Source organism: Mustela nivalis (genome assembly GCF_964662115.1).
Source record: "Mustela nivalis genome assembly, chromosome: 8".
NCBI lineage: Eukaryota > Metazoa > Chordata > Mammalia > Carnivora > Mustelidae > Mustela > Mustela nivalis.
This window is the reverse complement of record NC_139027.1, coordinates 80,237,946-80,257,105: the sequence shown is the minus strand read 5'-3', so window position 1 is coordinate 80,257,105 and position 19,160 is coordinate 80,237,946. Positions and strand designations below refer to the sequence as shown.

Sequence of the window (19,160 nt, the reverse complement as noted above, 5' to 3'; positions counted from 1 at the left end):
CATAGATGGTCTTCTCCATCATCACAAAAATTAAGGGAAGGTACTATTTTTATCAACTCTATTTTACCGTGGAGGAGAATGAGCCACAGGGATGGGAAGTGACCAGACCACAGTCCCCCAGCTAAAAGGTGAAAGAATCAGAACATGAAGCCTGCCAGTCTCTCCCTAGCCTGGGCTCTCAATTCTCAATAACAGCAAGATATCTGGGGCATTGTAAAACAATGCAACACAGCACATTTAATCAATATATATATTAAATATATATTCTCCCTCCCACAAGACTTCCCAACAAGAAATGAAAATATTGTGTCCTGCTACTTTATTTTTTATACAACTGAATATTCTAGTGAATAAAGAGCAAGAGAATTATCTTTTATCTCTCACAGAAAGTTGACATGTGTTCAAAATAATCGCCCAATTTCTTTATCTAATCCAGTTTCTCTTTGCCACTGAATTCTGAAAGAGAAGAGAAAAATGCAGTGCTTAGATCAAATCATTATCAGAATCAAGAAAAGGCCTGTGGGCATGTTATTGTACAACATATTTTAAAATTATGCCTCAGTCTGACAAGTCATAAATGCCCCAAATCGGTACTTATTTATTTTTGCAGTATCTAATTGGGCCATTTAGGCTGAGTGCTATGGCCTCAGAGAACCTCTTCCCCAGCTTTCAGCTGTGGAGCTCTGTCTCCCAGCATCTGGACAGGTTTCTCAGGTACCCTGGCCTGCCCAGGCCCTGGCTGGTTAGGATCAGGCTCCAGGAGGGAGGCAGTGACACCTCCGAAGGAAAGCCACCTCATGTCCCTGGAACCACACCATCATGAGAGGGAGTGGAGGCCCAGAGCTGTCCTTGTACATGGACTTCACCTCCATAGGCCTGAAGACCAAGAATCCCCGCAGATTTAAACTCTGGGTCTCAGAACACTTTTGAATGGAGGGAGTAGCCTTGCCTCAGATATGTTCCCACTCTAAGGTATTGCCCCTCCCCTGCCAAGCCTACCCAGGAGGGGGTGTGCTTTTCCCTCATCAGAAGGGTCAGGTGAGACGTCCTGAGGATCAGCTGGGCCACATGGGGCTCTTACTCCCTCATAGCTCTTGCTGGAGACCCCTGCAAAGAGCCAGCAAGCAGGCAAAGGCTGCTTTGGTGTGCTCGGGACAGCTTCTACCAGACTGCGGTGGGGGTCTCTGTGGTGTGGAGCAGGAAAGGGAGGGTATGGAGGGCTTCTGACATTCCACGTGGCCCTCCCCCTTTTGAACTGCCCCTGCCTCTCCCTCCCCCTCGGTCAGACACGTTTCCTTGGAGAACAGTTCCAACGGCACTGACCTCGGACTGTCCTACTGGGTGTTATCTTCAGTGTTTCTTCCGTTCCTTGGCTGGGGAGGAAAAAAAAGGAGCAACTTACAAATACTGAGAAAAAACTGCCTGGAACCTGCTTCTGGGTTTCAGATCCTTCCTCAACTGGGCCCTAAGATCTTGTTCTCCCAGCTGGGATGTCAGCAGCGTCCTTGGGAGTTCACCTGGGAAGCCCTCGCCCAGGGGTAGTATGTAGGTCCCCTGTGGCAGAAAACCAGGACCCTTGCTGCTCCTCCAGCCCTGACACTGTCCCCTCCCCCACCCCTCCACCCCCCAGCCTCTGTTTATGTGGCACTATGGTCTTCAAACCGTTTATTACAGGACTTCTCACCCTGAAGACATCGTGGAGACCCACTGTTTCTCAAAGTACTTTCTAGAGAACAACCACTAATAGGTCACACAGGAGGCGAGGAGGTGGAAGAACTTCCATGATCAGACATGGAAGGAACTATGTTTCTCACAGCTTTCTTACACATGCTGGTGTATACTGTGAATCTCCAAGAGTGTTGGGTGCACTGTTTCACAAACTTGTCTGATCTTTGCAGAGTAATCTCTTAGCACCAGTGACCTGCAGAATACAGTTTGAAAGGCAGGAGTCCATCTAATTCATAGTCTGATTTTTTAGATGCAAACCCTTAAGGCTCTTAGGGGATAAAGCATAGCTAGTGAGTGGCAGATCACAAACTAAGACAGTTTCTGATTCTTTGACCTTTGCTTGAGGATCCAAAGGAAGGAGGAGAGGGTGGTGCCTATACTATTTGAGGGTATCTTGGACCTTCACGCTCAGGGACACAGACGCCAATTCTGGTTGGCCCCCATGTCTGTCCATCAGCAGCATTCCTGTCACCCAGTCATGCTCACAGAGCTCTAGTTCTCTCAGCCTATGTCCTTCTGAACCCTTTCTTCTATAAACATCAAGTTTCTAGGAGGAGACTTTGAAAGTCACCCCTAAGGAAAGGATGAGAAAGTCCCCATAATCATTCACCAGCTTGCCGTGGGGTGCTGGGCTGTGCTCATTCTGGAGGAATCCATAATTGCATGCCAGAAGGGAATTGGAGTTAAAAACAGAGAAAAAGGAATACTATACCCTGAAAAGGAAAAATGGTCGTCCCCGGGTGGCAGTGTGATCCTGCAACATAAAAATCAAACCATTATACAACCACTTTGTGCTCAAGTCTTCTGAAGATGTCATGACCGCAGGTTTCAAACTGTGGTCCCCAACCAAAAGCATCAGCGACACCTGAGACTTGGTTAAAAATGCAAATTCTCAGATCTCTACTGACTACCTGGAGTTGGGGCCCAGCCATCTGGATTTTATAAAAACGTCCTGAGGTACGGATGACTCATGGTCAACTTGGAGAGTCAATTGCTGGTAGACGGGGCTTACACACTTGCAGTACCTTTCCCCAAGTTTGTACAACGGCCATGTGGGCCCCTGAGTCACATAAAGCAAATCCTAAGGAACAGATGGGTCCAGGTGACTCATCTGCAAGGCTGGAGATGAAATATCAACAGCCAGAAGCATTGCCCAGTGAGTCCTCACTGCCTCAGCAAAGCTCAGGAAAACCTGCAAGTAAACGCTGAGACTCAGAGAAGATTTTCAGGGGGCATACTGTGATACCAGCTCTTTCCTAAAGGGGTGACAAGATTACCCAGCTCCAAGCACTTCTCTTGCAGATTTGCAAGAGTTGGAGTTAGGTTCTCCATAGGTCTTCCATACCTTCTTGGTGAAATCCACTGCAGCAGTCCCTGAATCCTGTGAGTGAATGAGGCACAGGTTAATGTAACAGGAACCGCATCCCCCAGGCTTACTGTCAGTTGGCTGTGACCCCGTGCCTCCTGGTACCAGAAATCGGATGCAAAAAAGCAGTTAGGGAAGGGCTAACCATGTAGCCAATTATAATTGCCTGTTCTGGAAGACAGGCATGTTCTCTTGATTGAGGTACCATTTGTGTCCAGGACAATGGACACATTGGCTTGCTCTTCCCAACAGTGTCAACTTGAGATTGATGCCCCAGTACAGAGGTATGTCCTGGCAGCTTCCTAACAACGGATCAGACTCAATCTGGAAGGCTGCAGGCAGCAGCTGGATCAGACAAGACACACTGCTGCTGGTGCTTAAAATGACCAACCTATTTTCCAGGAACTGAGCAGTTTCCTTGGGGGGTCTGGGGATTTTCAGAGCTAAAACTAGGAATGTTCTGGGCAAACTGGGATGAGTTTCAGCATTTGGAAGAAATGTTCTTTTTCTAAGAAATACTCTTTTCTTCCTTCCTTCCTTCCCTTTTTGGCTACAATGTAATAAAACTTCGATGGGCATTTCAATCAACTATACTTATTACTGAAGCTGGTAATTTCTAAAACCCAAAAACAAAACAAACAAACAAAGAACTATATTTAAAAGAAACAAAGTTCTGAGATAGGACAAAAGGACAGGTGGAGGAACAACGGAGAGCCCAGGGAATCACCAAGGCAATGTCCATGTCAAGAGGAAGAGAAATGGTCGGGGAAAGTGAAAAAACATCATGGAAACGAAAAGGAAATGAATGGAAGATGAGAGCAGAAGAGAAGAGGACGTCTTTATCCTAGGGGCCTTCCTGGGCCTGCAGTCACTCTGTAGGGAACTGTGGCCCAAGGCTGGGCCAGCTCTCCTTTCCAAGGTGGAGGCTGAGATTCAAAGACAGCGTGCAAGTGAGCCCCACTCCCCAGTCCCCATCCCAGTTCTCCCCTCCCCCAGCGCCCACACGCATTTACCACTTAAAGTGAACTTGCGGTGGCATAAAAAGATGGCCCAAGAGAAAGTACCTACGCGCTGTTGCAGAAATCTTTTCACCTTCCGGTTGGCGAGTTGCGCAGCCATGCGCATTAACGGGTGCACGGGAGGAAACTGCAACAGAGGGGGGGGGCGGTTGGACGCCTGCCGGGTCTCAGCCCAGGCTATGCTGTCTTCTCCATGCCCTCCCTTAGACGGATTTGATGTCCAGAATAAAATCCATGTCCAAGCCTAAACTTGAAACTTAGGTTTTCACTAAAGAACGGCTTGCCTTTATAGCAGGTTACAATTCCAACTCATCACTTACAAATATTTCCTTAGAGTGAATCAGATTTTTCTTTGCCTTCTCCCCAAGTATTCTGTCCTTCTAGGGTGGAGTGCACCGTCCTTTTTCGCTCCAGGCCTCTCTCCTAGTCCAGGGGAGGAAATGGAAGGACAGCACCCCAAATGTGCTTTCCATAAGGTGTTTGCTTTTCCTGTCCCTGTCTGTGACTGTGGCACACATTCAGAAATACATACCTGTGTCTTACTCCCAGTTTATGTGAATCCTCCCTGTGTATTTTGGCTCAGAGTAAAGGTTCATTTGTGTCACAGAGTTTTTTTTTTTCCTTCCATTGTCTTTTCTCCTTTTATAGTGTCCTTGCACCTTCCTGATACTATCTTCATCCTCACTTGGAATCCTCATTCCTAAACCTACACTACAGATGAGACTATGCCTCTTGGGGAAAAAACACTTTACTAGTATTTTTTTTAAGGTGTTCTTGAAGACTTGGAAAGCCTTGATTATGTAAATAAGTGACTTTCGAATGGTAGAATTTCAGTTACTGTAACAGAGCCCCTGAATTAAAAAATATTATTTTTTAAAAAGATTTTATTTATTTATTTAACAGGCAGAGGTTACAAGTAGGCAGAGAGGCAGGCAGAGAGAGAGAGGAAGAAGCAGGCTCCCCGCTGAGCAGAGAGCCCGATGTGGGGCTCGATCCCAGAACTCTGGGACCATGACCTGAGTTGAAGGAAGAGGCTTTAACCCACTGAGCCACCCAGGTGCCCCCCAAAATATTATTTTTTGACCTTCCTAATATTCCTCAAGTCATACCCTGCAGAAATTCACTTACACACTCTGCTTCTGAGAGTAACTCAAGTTTCTAATAACAACAAGGTGACCCACATTATTCCCATAGCACATACACAGTGATGGCTACAGAAGGTGCCCTTGCATGGATCACTATGTGGGATAGGGCACTTTACACGTCACAAAGCACTTTTTAAAATAAAAATAAGGTAATATGATAAATGTAAATTGAGCTCAGTATTTATCAGGCCTTTCTCAAACATCTGTTAAAGTGCATAATAAAAAGTTACTCCTCACTTATTTTTCCTTTTCTGGAATATATGCTCTAACTTTTCAGATCTGTCAGCGTCTTACCACCTCCAGTGCAGACTGGGAGAGAGAGAATCCCTGAAGCCCCAGGAAAAAGCTCTTAGAAAGCTATTACACAGACAGTGTCTGCAAGCCCCCAGCTTTTCAGCTTATTCGCACATATTAATTAAGACAGGATAAAAGACAAGCAGACAAGAGTCACATTTACAGAAGGATGAGTATAGTAAAATACTGACCCCACTTTTAACTGGATGTATTGGCTTCTGAGTTCTGGAGTAGTGAAATAAAAACTGAGTTTAAAAAAAAAAAAAAAGTTGAGTTTAGCACAACATTACTTGTTATCAACATGAAATTCATATGCCTGCATTGCCAGAGGACTGGGTGGTACTCACCCTTTTGTGTATGTCTTGATCATCCTAGAAAGAGAATTGTGAGGGTAAGTTACATGGAATATTACTGAGGCAGGCAATTGATGAGGTTTTCAATACAAGTTACACCATGGACCTTATTGAATTTAATGGAATATTATGAAATAAATTGGCAGTCTAAAATGAAATCCAAACTTAATAAGACTATAGTTGATGCCGGGTCTTACAAAAGAGCAAGTTGCCAGCAATACATCATTATTTTCAGACTGAATCTAATTTTACCTTTCTAATCTTGGGGAGAAAAACATGCTCTGTAGTGCATAGAAGCAGTCCCATAAGCAATTCCCAGATAACCATCAAAGAGTGGGAATAAAATTAATGATAGCAATTTTTAATTTTTTCCTGGGTGTACTTTAGAATTCAGGTTTTTGTTTTTGTTTCTGTTTTAGGGTTGGCTCAAATCGACCAAAGTCTCCCCCTGCAAAACAAAGCCTTCTACATGAACATCCACTCTTTTTGTAGAAAGCCCAACTCTTCCTTTCTAAATCCTTTTTAGAGCACTATCTTGCCCTTGTTTGCACAGACAGGTGGGGATGGTTGTATTTGCAGGATATTCTACTCCAGGATCCTATTGTGAAGAAGACATCTTACAAAACAATAAATCAGGTTTCCATGCCCGCATTTTGTAAAATTACTTGAGATGATTACTGTGAAAGATATTTTAAATAGGCCGATCTGGCTAATATAGATCATTCACATCTCAATCACACCGAAACATTTTTGAATCAGCTCACACTTCAATCAAGACAGAAATGAAATTGTTAATAACATTTTTTTTAATTTGTGGCTGTTGATACAATTACATCATCTTATAAAACGTGAAGTTTCTATACGGGAAGCAGCCCATGCTTATGTATACTACACACACACACACACACACGCACACACCTGCCTTGTTGTGTGTGTGTGAGTGTATGTGTGTTTTCTGGACATGTATTGGGCAAACAATTGATTTTATGTACCATATTCATCAGCTTTATACTGTTATGTTTCAAGCCAAAAAATAACAAGGAATATGAAGATGCTTTTCCAGGTGCTCAAACTCCACATTTCATATGCACCTTCCTTGCTTCAGTTTTTTCTTTTTACAGAGAAAAAAAACATTTCAAAATGTACTTACCTATCTAGTTTATTATTTACTTCCCCAACAGAACTTAATTTTCATGAGAGCAGATAGTTTTGTCTGTTTTGATCAGCACTGAACCTTTAGCACTGAACACACGGCATGCTCTCAATAAGTATTTATCTTTGAACGGATGAATAGAACTGCATTGACAAGAATCTATTGCTCCCTTTCCTATCTAAAGTTCTGATCTCACCAGAAACATAAAACAGAAGACTTTTTGCAGGTGCCATTATTAGTAGAATGTAACTCTGCTTTCTGAATTGCTTAAAGATAAAAGTGCCCTGGAGGCACAAACCTGGCTTTTCTGGATCCCAGAATGGGAAGTGGACTTAGAGCCCAGGTAGCTCATCTGGACGTGGAATAGATGAGGGAACCAGAGTTCCAGGAGAGGAAGTGACGGGACAAATGCCCTATTTTAATGCAGCGGCAAAACCAGGAAGAGCCACAATGTCTCTGTTAATTGATGTAAAATATTGATAGTTTTGTTCACTGAACAACCTTTTGCTCTTCTATAACTGAAAATGATAAAGAGGTCCAGCTTTGCGAAAATGGAGAAAGTGGAAAGAAATTCATTTCAGGTGAGCCCTTGCACTTGGGGAAACCCACATGTGACAGCTACACTTCCACTTCTTCTGCTTTGCAGGGGACACCCTCCCAGCCTTCATGTGAGGGACAGGGAAGCCTATCCTGTGTGATGTGAAGAGGCAGTAGCAAAGAGATGGAAAATTTTGAATCTTTGCCCTAAAGTTTTGCTCTGGGTAGCAAGGCTGTAAAGATTAGTTTTAAAGATAAGAGATGACAACTCTCTTCAGACATGTGCATAAGGATAAACTGAAAATAAAAAGAAATAGGCATGATATACTTATGAGGTTGAAGAGAGAAAGTAGGGGCACCTGGGCAACTCAGTCCATTAAGCTCAGGTTATGATCCCAGCCAGGCTCATGGGATCGAGCCCTGCATCAGGCTCCTGGCTCAGTGGGCAGCCTGCTTCTTCCTTTCCCTCTGCTGCTCCCCCTGCTTGTGCTCTCTCAGTCTCTCTCAATAAATAAATAAAATCTTTCAAAAAATTTAAAAAGAGAGAGAAAGTAATGTTCGAGTCTAGAGAAATGGCCGTTAGTTTTATCAGGGACAATGGTAGCAGCTGGTACTTGAGTGCTTTCATTTACTGTGTTCTAGACACTGTTGAAAACACTCCACAGAGATTCAAGCACTCAAACTCCACAATGACATTATGAGGCTAGTATAACAATTATTCCCATAGGACAAATGGGGAAACCAAGACACAGAGAGATTAAGAAACTTGCCAAAGCTAAGGAGATAGAGGTTTTGAACCCAAGTACTTTGGTTTTAGAGTCTGAGCTCCTAACACAGCCTGCAAAGATATTTTTGGCTACGGAAAAGCCTGTGCACAGTTACAAGGGCCTGGTGCATTTGGAGAATAATGAAAAGTTCAATGTGGCCAGGATGCAGTATGCTGTGGCGTGGGAGAGGGGAAGGAGAAAGAAAAGATATAGCTCAAGGTGAAAACACAAGAAACATGAAAACATTCGGTTTATGCTTCAGAATCATGGACTCTACCCTAAGACCACTCTCTCGCACTTTTGATTGAATCAACATTTTTGTTGATTTTTGTATCAACTTTGTATCCATGGAAACATTTCTGTTGTGGTTACTATCACTGTTAGGTCCTTTACATGAGATCTACTGTTTTTGAAGAACTATTATATTATAGTGTATCAATCTGTAACGTATGTCACGATATGTCACAACATACATAATTAATGTAATTACACATACATACATTATAATGATAATTGTAAGAATATACACGAACTACCCATAGTTTATAGTATTTTGTATTTGAGAGATTCACTTGTTATTTACTAAAATTGCATTCTTATCCACTTACTTAGACACACACACAGATTTCTCCTGTAAGCAGCAAAAAAGTATGCTTTTATTACAGATATCAATTATAGTATAAACATGTTCACTTACAACTAAAAGAATTATTACATGGGGGCACCTGGGTTGCTCAGTCAGTTAAGTGCCTGACTCTTAATTTTGGCTCAGGTCATGATCTCAGCACTCCCTATTAACAGGGGTCCTGACTCTCTTTCTCTTTCTCTCAAATAAATAAATAAATCTTTTTAAAAAATAAAGATAAAAAGAAAAGAATTATTACATATATATTATTTTTCTTTTACCTTAGGTTGCCTAGAAAGAGCTGCCCAATATGCCAGCCGCTAAAGAAAAATACAAAGAATGAATCAAAGGTTAGTATAAATTCCTTAGTCAATAGCAATCTATTAAAACACACATAAAATTCTAAAATTGCCCCATTTATGAACTTTGCAATATCTTCTCATACAATGGCAGTGAAATTCAACACAACTCTCAGGATGCCTTAAATGAGGTAATGAAAATGGCAACATGAGTTCCTGCTGCATCCAAGAATCTGGTCCTAAAATCATTTCAAGTGAACATTATCCACAAGATATTCTCAAGGCCAAGACTAAATAAAAAATCTCACATCACTAAACAGCATGTACCTCAAGCTGCATGATATCCAAGCCATCTGGGGGATCAACTAGAGGTTGAGGAAATCCTATTGTGAGAAATCATAAAAGTATTAATGGGGGGGGGAGTCATAGCATTAGTTTTTAAATTTTCATCATGAAAAACCTATAGAGATTCTAAAAATACAGTATTTTTTTTAAAGATTTTATTCATTTATTTGACAGAGATCACAGGTAGGCAGAGAGGCAGGCAGAGAGAGAGAGGAGGAAGCAGGCTCCCCACTGAGCAGAGGCGAGGCTCCATCCCAGAACCCTGGGACCATGTCCTGAGCAGAAGGCAGAGGCTTTAACCTACCGACCCACCCAGGCGCCCTAAAAATACAGTATTTTTAAAAGGATTTACACAGAAAACACACTTTTACCTACCAACAGTAAATTGAGATTTGTACCAAAATTAATGAAAAACAGTGTTTTTTTATTTATCAGGAGTTAGCAGTATAAGAGTTAGTAACTCCAGAAAAAGGGAAAAGACACCTGGGTACAATATAATTTGTATTTTGATGCAATTTATGAAGATAGACTATCAGGAAATGTGGGTGCCTCAGTGGGCTCAGTGGGTTGGGCCTCTGCCTTTGGCTCAGGTCATGATCTCAGGGTCCTGGGATCCAGCCCTGCATTGGGCTCTCTGCTCAGCGGGGAGCCTGCTGCCCCCCTCTCTCTCTCTGCCTGCCTCCCTGCCTACTTGTGATCTCTCTCTGTCAAATAAATAAAATCTTTTTTAAAAAAAGAAAGTATGTGCATCAAAATCACTCTTGGAACTTTTAAGAAATACAGATACTCATCTCTTTACCTCATCAGACTCTTCAGGGGTAGATTCTGGGTAAGGGTGTTACCAGCACACAGTGGCACCCTATGCCAGTCAATCTTTAGCTGACTTAAATGAAGTCTTCCTCTCATTGGTGCATGACACAACACTTGGGAGAATAGCTAATACAGCAACTGAAGGAATAAATTGGATAGATGAAATTAAATGGGATAAATGCAAATCCCTGAACTTAGATTTTTTAAATGTAGGACAGGGAATATATGGCTCAAGATTAGTATAGATCTAAAATACTGATATTTTACTTCTTGAAATCTCTCTAGGAGCCAAGAAAAAGCTGAGGCAATCTTTTGCTATTCAGAAATAATAGTGTCCAAGCTTTGAAAGGTGATAATCCTACTTGAAATGATAGAATATGTAGTTGAGTTAGAGGTACTAAGAATAGTCCTCTTTGGCAAAGAGGAAAATTAGGACATGCATGCTAACTGCCTTCAGTTATTTTGAGAACTGTCATAAATACAAGATATTAGTACTCTTCTGTATTCCCAAAGGATAGAACTAGGGCTAATGGTTAGAGGTTACATGTGATCAGATTTTAGTTTAGTGTAAAGAAAATTTTGATGATTAGAGCCATTCAAAAATGCAAAGTAATTTGAACGAATCTTATAAGGATTTATTAAGAGGTTCTGTGTTAACAGTACAATCATAAGACCGTAGGGACCTACTCTTGGGAAACATAAAATCAAGTAGGAAAAAGGGGAAGTGGATATAAATATATAGACAGATAAAAATTAATAACAAATTCCCAAAGGTGTAACACAAACAGATTCTACTGGACCCCAGAAGAGGCAGCTACTTGTTCTCTAAGTTTGGTAGTGAGTTGGGCATCACAGAAAGTAATCAAATAGGGAAATCACAGATCCCTGCTCTCCATGAAAGGTTAAATGATTTCCAAGGTTCTTTACAATGCCTAGGTTTTGTGATTACACTACAGAACATAGCAAAACAAACATACTGTTTAAAAATATTTTCTGTTTGAATATATTTTCAAAGATTTTTCTACACCCCTAGATCAAATTTCTAATGGCAAAATCTGAAATTCTGAAATAGTTACTGCTTCCAATTGGAGCTACCATTACATGCTTCCCTGCATCATTTGGCAAATTACCTTGAAATGGGTAGCACATTCCAACAACTGACTCCACACCCCACCCCTCCCTTGTCCCCTGCAATCATACTGATTCTCAGAAGCTAATGAAGCAACACCCCTGTCTAGTCAGCACCTCGGACAGCGGCCACACCCAGGAAGATTCTGCGTCTCTGACGGTCTTTTGGGAATCCTGCCTCCAGGAAGCCCACAGAAAGGCTATGAAAATACTCCTTTTTTCCCTGTTTCTGCTTCCTCCCCACCCCTTTCCAACTGTCCCTCAGTCCTCAGTCTTTGGGTCTGTAAATACTGTTGCACTGTCTCTGTTCTCCTCTCGTCAGAATTCCCAGAGTATAAATAGCTAAGACATTGGGGTCCCAAATCATATCCCTCACAGTTTCAGTGACACATCTTTGGGACAGCCCTGAGTCAAGAATTGTTTAAAGAAAGTTCCACAAGGGAAAGTTTTCTCTTTTGGTAAAAGGCTGCAGCATCTAATTCTGTCCACCCTTTCTTAAAGATTAGAGACAAATGAGAAGCCATTTCAAAAGGGTGGAAATAGGGGTAGGTGAGGGGATTATGTTTGACTCCCTCCAGCACTGCTCTGAAGGATCAAGGTCTGTCTCAGTCTTCCTGAGAGCTCAGGCTAGATGGGAGTCTGATGAAGGGGTCCCCTTACCTGAAGAGGGAATCTGTACCATGCAGAAGCAATAGATGGCCAAGATGGAAGGGAATTGAGGAATAAAGTGCTTCATCTTCATAGCCCAGTTTCTCTTTGTTGACCACAGATGTAGTCTGCTAGGCCAGGAGTTGTAGCATTTCCTGAAGTTTCATAGGCAGAGGCAACACTCTGCCCTGCTTCTGATCAGGCCCAGTGGAAAAGGTACCTTTATTTGCAATGCCTTGGAGCCCATTGGCTGAGCACCAATCAGTTTTGCACAGAAGGACCCTGGCTTTCTCATAAATGTCACGCTGGGCCCTTATTTGTAGAATAATATCCTCCTGGTGTAGGCATTGTACAGAGTCATCTTTTTCAATCCAGCAATAAAAATAAAAAGTGGAGAGTCATAATTGTTATTCTATAGTGGTTTGAGAAAAAGCCTTTCCGGCTTTTTCTCTTTTTTAATCAAAGAACTGGACATAAATCTATATACTCTTGCATGATGAAGTCTTATTTCCTAAGAAGCTATTTATTTTCCACCATTAACAAAGGATATTTTAGTCTTTGGTTCATCTGAGAACAAAATTTGGAGTCCTAGATATAATATTACAAGAAATTCAAACGTTCACATAGATTTTTTAAAAATCATGGTTGGAAATTAGACTCCTTGAGGCAGACTAATTTCCATGAACAAGTTAAATATTTCAAATTATATCAGTATGCAAGAAAATATGACAGTGTTTATTAGTAATAATAATATTTCATCTACTGAGCTCCTATTTAGGATTTCATATAAGTTATTTCATGTACTTCTCATAGAAAATCCATAAGGAATGTATTATTATCCTAAATTTATGAATGGGAAAATTGAGGATGAGAGACAATAAGGAACTTGCCAAGGTCAACAATTGTTAGTTACCTCCTAATCCTTAAAAGAGCAAAAATTAAAGATACACATGATGATAAAAGGATACTTGATATATGCCTTATATAGGTTACCCTTTCTGCCAGAAAGACTTCATTATTTCTCCTTTCTAATCCATATCCAATCACAAGGAGACTCTTTAAAACTTTTTTATTATTGAAGTAGAGTTGACACACAATATTATTTTAGTTTCAGGTATACAACGTAGTGAATTGACAGCTTTATATCTTACACAATGTTCACTATGGTACTATGGTACCATCTGTCACCATATGACATTATTATAATATTATGTAATAAAATTATAATATATTATAATATTATTCCCTGTATTCCTTATGCTATACTTTTTATCCTATGACTTACTTATTTTGTAACTGGAAGTTTGTGCCTCTTAATTCCCTTTTATTGCTTCACCCTCCTTCCTTCTGGCAACCCCAGGTTGTTCTCTGTATTTATGTCTATCTGTTTCTGGGTTTTGTTGTTGTTGTTGTTTGTTTGTTTGTTTTGTTTTATAGATTTCACATATAAGTGAAATTATATAGTCTTTATCTGTGTCTAACTTATTTCACTTAGCATAATACCCTATTGTTAAAATGTCCAAACCATGCAAAGTGATCTATAGATTGAGTGAATTCTCTGTCAAGGGAGGTCTTACTACAAAAAAATGAGCACATTGACTAAAATCCCAGACTTTTACAGACATGACTGGGCTCAGATACCCTTATGTCTAAATCCCTGTCAACTCTACTTCAATAATAAAAAAGTTTTAAAGAGTCTCCTTGTGATTGGATATGGATTAGAAAGGAGAAATAATGAAGTCTTCTTTCTGGCAGAAAGGGTAACCTATATAAGGCATATATCAAGTATCCTTTTATCATCATGTGTATCTTTAATTTTTGCTCTTTTAAGGATTAGGGGGTAACTAACAATTGTTGAAAGTTTACAATGTGCTTAAAACACATTAATCCTTTACCTAAGTCATCTTATATCATTTTTTTCAATGACTGAAAGTTTTAAGAATAATTTTCAGTGGGAGTTGCTCAGAGTAGACTGTTTGTGACTTAAAATGTGGTAATTTGCCAAAAATTTCTAATTCATAAGGGAGTAGGAATTATAAACTACTGTGTCACCATAATATTTCATCTATTTCCTTGAGATAGCAAGAAACTCAGATTTGCTTATTCCAGCATTTACCACTTTAGTTCAAGGAGAATAACGTAAGGTCTTCAAATACCAGGAAGGGATGATGTCTTTGTATTGAAGAGAGTGCACCCACTGTGCAACTGCAAATCTTTACTAAATGAATAGGAAAACATGAATGACTGTTTTTTTTTAACATAAACCACTTACCTGTACGGTATTAAACATAATTACTACTTATGGACATTTTAGACACAACACACACATAATAACAAAGGTTTGTGGCAGTTTTACTGTCAATCAATAAGTATTTTTTAATTTTGGTCTGTCTCTTCCATGAACTAGGTACTCTATGCACAAACATATCTTTTTCAAATAAACCTATGTGATAGCTCTTATTTATATCAAATTGATTTTGTTTCTTTTGCACATTTTGCCCACATTATTTCTCAGATATTCAATAGAAAATAAAAATATTATTTTTTAAACCATTTTTTAGAAGATCTTTTTTCTAAGTAATCCTTACATTCAATGTGGGGCTCAAACTCACAACCCCAAGATCAAAAGTCACATATGTCACCACTGACTGAGTTGGCCAGTCACCCCTAAAAATATTATTTTTAATGTTAATTCAGAAACGGGATTATAATGATATCCCAGAAATGGAATATGTTGAAGCTCTGATCCCTCGTGTGATTGTATTTGGAGATTTGGCCTTTAAGGAGATAATTAATATCTCCTTTAAGGAGATAATTAAGGTAAAATGAAGCATAAGGATGGGACTACTCTGTGAGAACTCGTGTCTTTGTAAGAAGAGGAAGAGAAATACCAGAGCTCGCTCTCTAAGCGCACACAGAGAAGGGGCGAGGAGAGGATGGTGAGAAGGCATTATCTGTATGCTGAGGAGTGAGGGCTCATCAAAAACAATCTTGTTGGCACCTTCATCTGGGACTTCCAGGCTCCAAACTATGAGAAAATATATTTTGTTGTTTAAGCCACCAGACTGTAGTCTTCAGTTATGACAGCCTGAGCTAATATGAACACACAGGGGGTTTTTAGCAAATTCAGTATCAGAAAAAAAAAAAAGTAAAATAATGAAATGAAAGGTAAAATAAAAATAAGAAACTCTCATGGTTTTAAATGATATGATTATCTACCCAGAAAATCCAAAGGAATCAAGTGGCAAATTCTTAGAATGAATGAGTTTACCAAAATGGTCAAATTTAAAGAAAACTATTTTCAGGATTAATTTTCTCAAACATGAGCAAAAATAAATTTTAAAATGTATTAGACAGGGGGAGGAGGGTTTAGAGAGGGTGGTGGGGTTATGGACATTGGGGAGGGTATGTGCTATGGTTAGTGCTGTGAAGTGTGTAAACCTTGCGATTCACATACCTGTATCCCTGAGGCTAATAATACATGATATGTTTATTAAAAAAATTTTAAATAAAATAAAATGTATTAGAAAATGTAAATAGCTTTAAAAAACCATGTAATTCAGAGAACTAAGTCAAAGAATAAGAATGCAATATATTAAAAAAGAAAACCGTAACATTTTACCAAAGGACATAGGAAATAAGTGAAAAGGCATATCATGATCATTGACAACAAGAGTTAAGGTTGTTAGAAGTTCAACTGATAGCAAATTAATCTATAAAGTTAATGGAAGCCTTATGAAAATTCCAGAATGACTTTTTCATGGAATTTTAACTGACTCTGAAATTATTTTGAGAGAGAAAATACTTAAGAATACTTAAAACATTTTTGAAAAGTATATTTTGACAATATCAAAACATACTATAAAGCAGTATGTTACATTGTAGTGCCCTTTTGTTACTGATCTGGTAACAGGCTACTAAGTAGATCAATGGAACAGAATAGAGTCTTGAAGCAGATCATCTAAAATGCATTTGAATCATTTTTCAAATCAGTGCAAAATGATTTAACTACCTTAAATGGTGTTTAGAACATTTGGCCATCCAGTCGACAAAAATATTCACAATTTCACACTATAAAGTCAAATAAATTTCAGAGGATTAATGAATTAAACCCAACACAACCACACATACATATAGATACTTACATAAAATTCTGTCTTAGAAAGAGAGTATATTTATGGTTGGGAAACTGCTCTTGAGCAAAATTTAGAATAGGGAAGCCATTAAGAAAAAGAGTGATACATTTTATTATATTTTTTAAATGTCTATGAAGAAGATAACCCTTATAAGCCAAGAAAAGACAGAGTAGGGGAAGTATACAACAACTATAGAGATACTTACAATACAGTAATAGAGGGGAGATGGAGAGAAGGAGGCAGGCACAACCTAAATGTCTGGCATAGAGCAAATGATGAACTGTAGAATATCCAGAAATTCATGAAATCTAGAAATTCATGTAACTCTTAAAAAGAAGAAGATGGATCTTTATGCATTGACAAGTCAAACTCTTTGTAACATAGTGAATAAAGAAAAAAAGTTATTAGAACTATACACTATATGGTCTAGTATCAGTTTGCTTCTGCTCACAATACAACCAGTCTCCACACTTAGTTGTTTAGAACAACCATTTATTTAGCTCAAAATTACGCAGGTCAGTAATTTGGACTGGACCCAGCTAGGTAATTCTTACGGTTTGGCCAGGGCTCTGCTAATCTCAGGTGGGCTCACTTAGACCCTTATATTCATCTGGTAGATAGACTAGAGCATCTGGGACCTCTTTCCATGTGGTCTTCTGGTCTCCAGATGACTAGTCCGGGTTTGTTCCCATGCTGGTTTCTGAGTTCCAAGACAGTGACAGTAGAAGCTATGAAGCCTCTGGGTTTGGAACTAACAAAACATCACGTTATATTGGTCCAAAAAACTGCATTATATTGGTGAAAGCAAGTCACAAGGCTAGCTGGATTCAAGGGGTGGGGAAAAAAAAACTCCATCTCTCAATGGACGTAGCTGAAAAGTATACAGCCAATTTTGCAATCTATAGATCTCCACTTCTGTACACATGTTTTTCAAAATAGCCCATGCAATTCCACGAATGCATATGTTGGTAACACAAAGAAAAAGGGTCAGGATGTCACAAAGACACACAAATAGCAGTGGCTCTAGAGAAATGGGATTGTGAGGGGGTCATATAAACCTTTTACATTATCTGCACTTTTGAATTATCACACTGGCTATCTGTGAATTACCTGTATGAGTAAAACTAAATTTTAAAAATATAATAAACTTCGGGGTACCTGGGTGGCTCAGTGGGTTAAGCCTCTGCCTTCAGCTCAAGTTGAGATGTCAGGGTCCTGGGATGAGTCTTGCATTGGGCTCTCTGCTCAGTGAGGAGCCTGTTTCTCCCCCGCCCCCTGCTTGATTCTCTGCCTCTTTCTTTTAATTATTTTTATTGTGTTATGTTAGTCACCATAACAGTACATCATTAGTTTTTGATGTAGTGTTCCATGATTCATTGTCTGGGTATAACACCCAGTGCTCCATGCAATCCATACCCTCTTTAATACCCACCACCGGGGACGCCTGGGTGGCTCAGTGGGTTAAAGCCTCTGCCTTCGGCTCAGGTCATAATCCCAGGATCCTGGGATTGAGACCCACATCAGGGTCTCTGCTTAGCAGGGAGCCTGCTACCTCCTCTCTCTCTGCCTGCCTCTCCGCCTACTTGTGATCTCTGCCTGTCAAATAAGTAAGTAAAATCTTTAAAAAAAAAAATACCCACTACTGGCTTAACTCATCCCGCAACCCCCTCCAACCCCCCACCTGCTCCCCACCCCCGCCTTCTAAAACCCTCAGTTTATTTCCTGGAGTCCATAGTCTCTCGTGGTTTGTTCTTTATTTCATTACATTTATTTTTCCAAAGTGTGTCCTTTGTTAGGCATTATTGAAAAGGTTGCAACCAGCGGATTTGTCAGTTCCAAGCCAACTTAATGAGGTATCTTTTTTTTTTTTTTTTTTAAATACATGAACTCACCATGGGGAGCTCCCACACCATTTGAAACAAAACTGAAGGCCGAGAATTACACTAAAAATTCCTCTACTTCCCACATCAAATTAGCTCCCACTTTGTAAATGGTTATTACAAAAAAACTCAGCAAGCGCTTAAGGAACTAGACTTTAATCTGTAGGCTATTTTGAAGAAATGTAATTTCAAAATTGATTATAAGTTTCTGATTATAAGTTTCTGTGTTCAAAGCATAACTTCCTGAGTTCTTCAGTGGATTCCAACGTCCTTCAAGAACCCTCTGAGACTACAGCAAGTGAAGATGCAAGTAGGCAGATTAACGTTTAAGGGCTTCTATCCCTAGCAGGGTTTCACAGAAAGTAGTGACAGGTATATGTGAGGGGCGGGCTGTTAAATTCCCAAAAAGCTGTCTGGTGATGGAAAAGGCAGGCCTCCCACATCTGTTAGCCCCGTTCCCACTCATCTGAATGGACCCTCTCTTGTCCTCCCAGCTTCTGAGCCTATATCCTGTCCTCTTCTCCTGGCTTTTACATGTGCTTTTCTGGTGGGCTACTTAGTGGAGGCAGGGGATGGGAGAGATGTGTAACCTCAGGAGAACCAGGATATGCTATTGGACCAGATGCGTGAAAGTAAGAACCATAGCTTTACTTACTGTATATTTTCCTTTGCCTAGAGAGTTAGAAACCTACAAAATAAACTCTCTTCCCAGCTGGCTTCCTGGTAGTTTAGAGGATGGGAGAAGCTTGGAAGACAGAAGGGAGAGCCATTTTTTTTTTTTTTTTCCTGCTTTGGGTGACGCTCCCAGCAGACAGCTCTCCAGGGCTCCACAAGCACCCACAAGCAGCAGCACTTACACATGACTTCACATTCCTGTGGTCCTGTGGTGTAAAGTGAGTGTGTGCCCCTGGCTTCCTGGAGAGAAGG

The 19,160-nt window shown here is 40.1% G+C and overlaps 1 protein-coding gene across 1 annotated transcript in view; it reads right to left on the bottom strand.

Moving 5' to 3' along the window:
• Positions 1–304: 304 nt before the first annotated feature.
• The window catches only part of NMS (neuromedin S), a gene marked incomplete at its 5' end in the record, with an annotated part of 53,723 nt that continues 34,867 nt past the window's right edge, over positions 305–19,160 (bottom strand). The window contains 9 exons of the mRNA XM_082743006.1: positions 305–456; positions 1,324–1,373; positions 2,441–2,482; positions 3,074–3,192; positions 4,163–4,240; positions 5,744–5,797; positions 5,900–5,923; positions 9,269–9,307; positions 9,614–9,669. Of these exons, the coding sequence (XP_082599132.1) occupies positions 428–456; positions 1,324–1,373; positions 2,441–2,482; positions 3,074–3,192; positions 4,163–4,240; positions 5,744–5,797; positions 5,900–5,923; positions 9,269–9,307; positions 9,614–9,669 (491 nt within the window). The 3' untranslated portion in view covers positions 305–427. The remainder of the gene's footprint in view (positions 457–1,323; positions 1,374–2,440; positions 2,483–3,073; positions 3,193–4,162; positions 4,241–5,743; positions 5,798–5,899; positions 5,924–9,268; positions 9,308–9,613; positions 9,670–19,160) is intronic.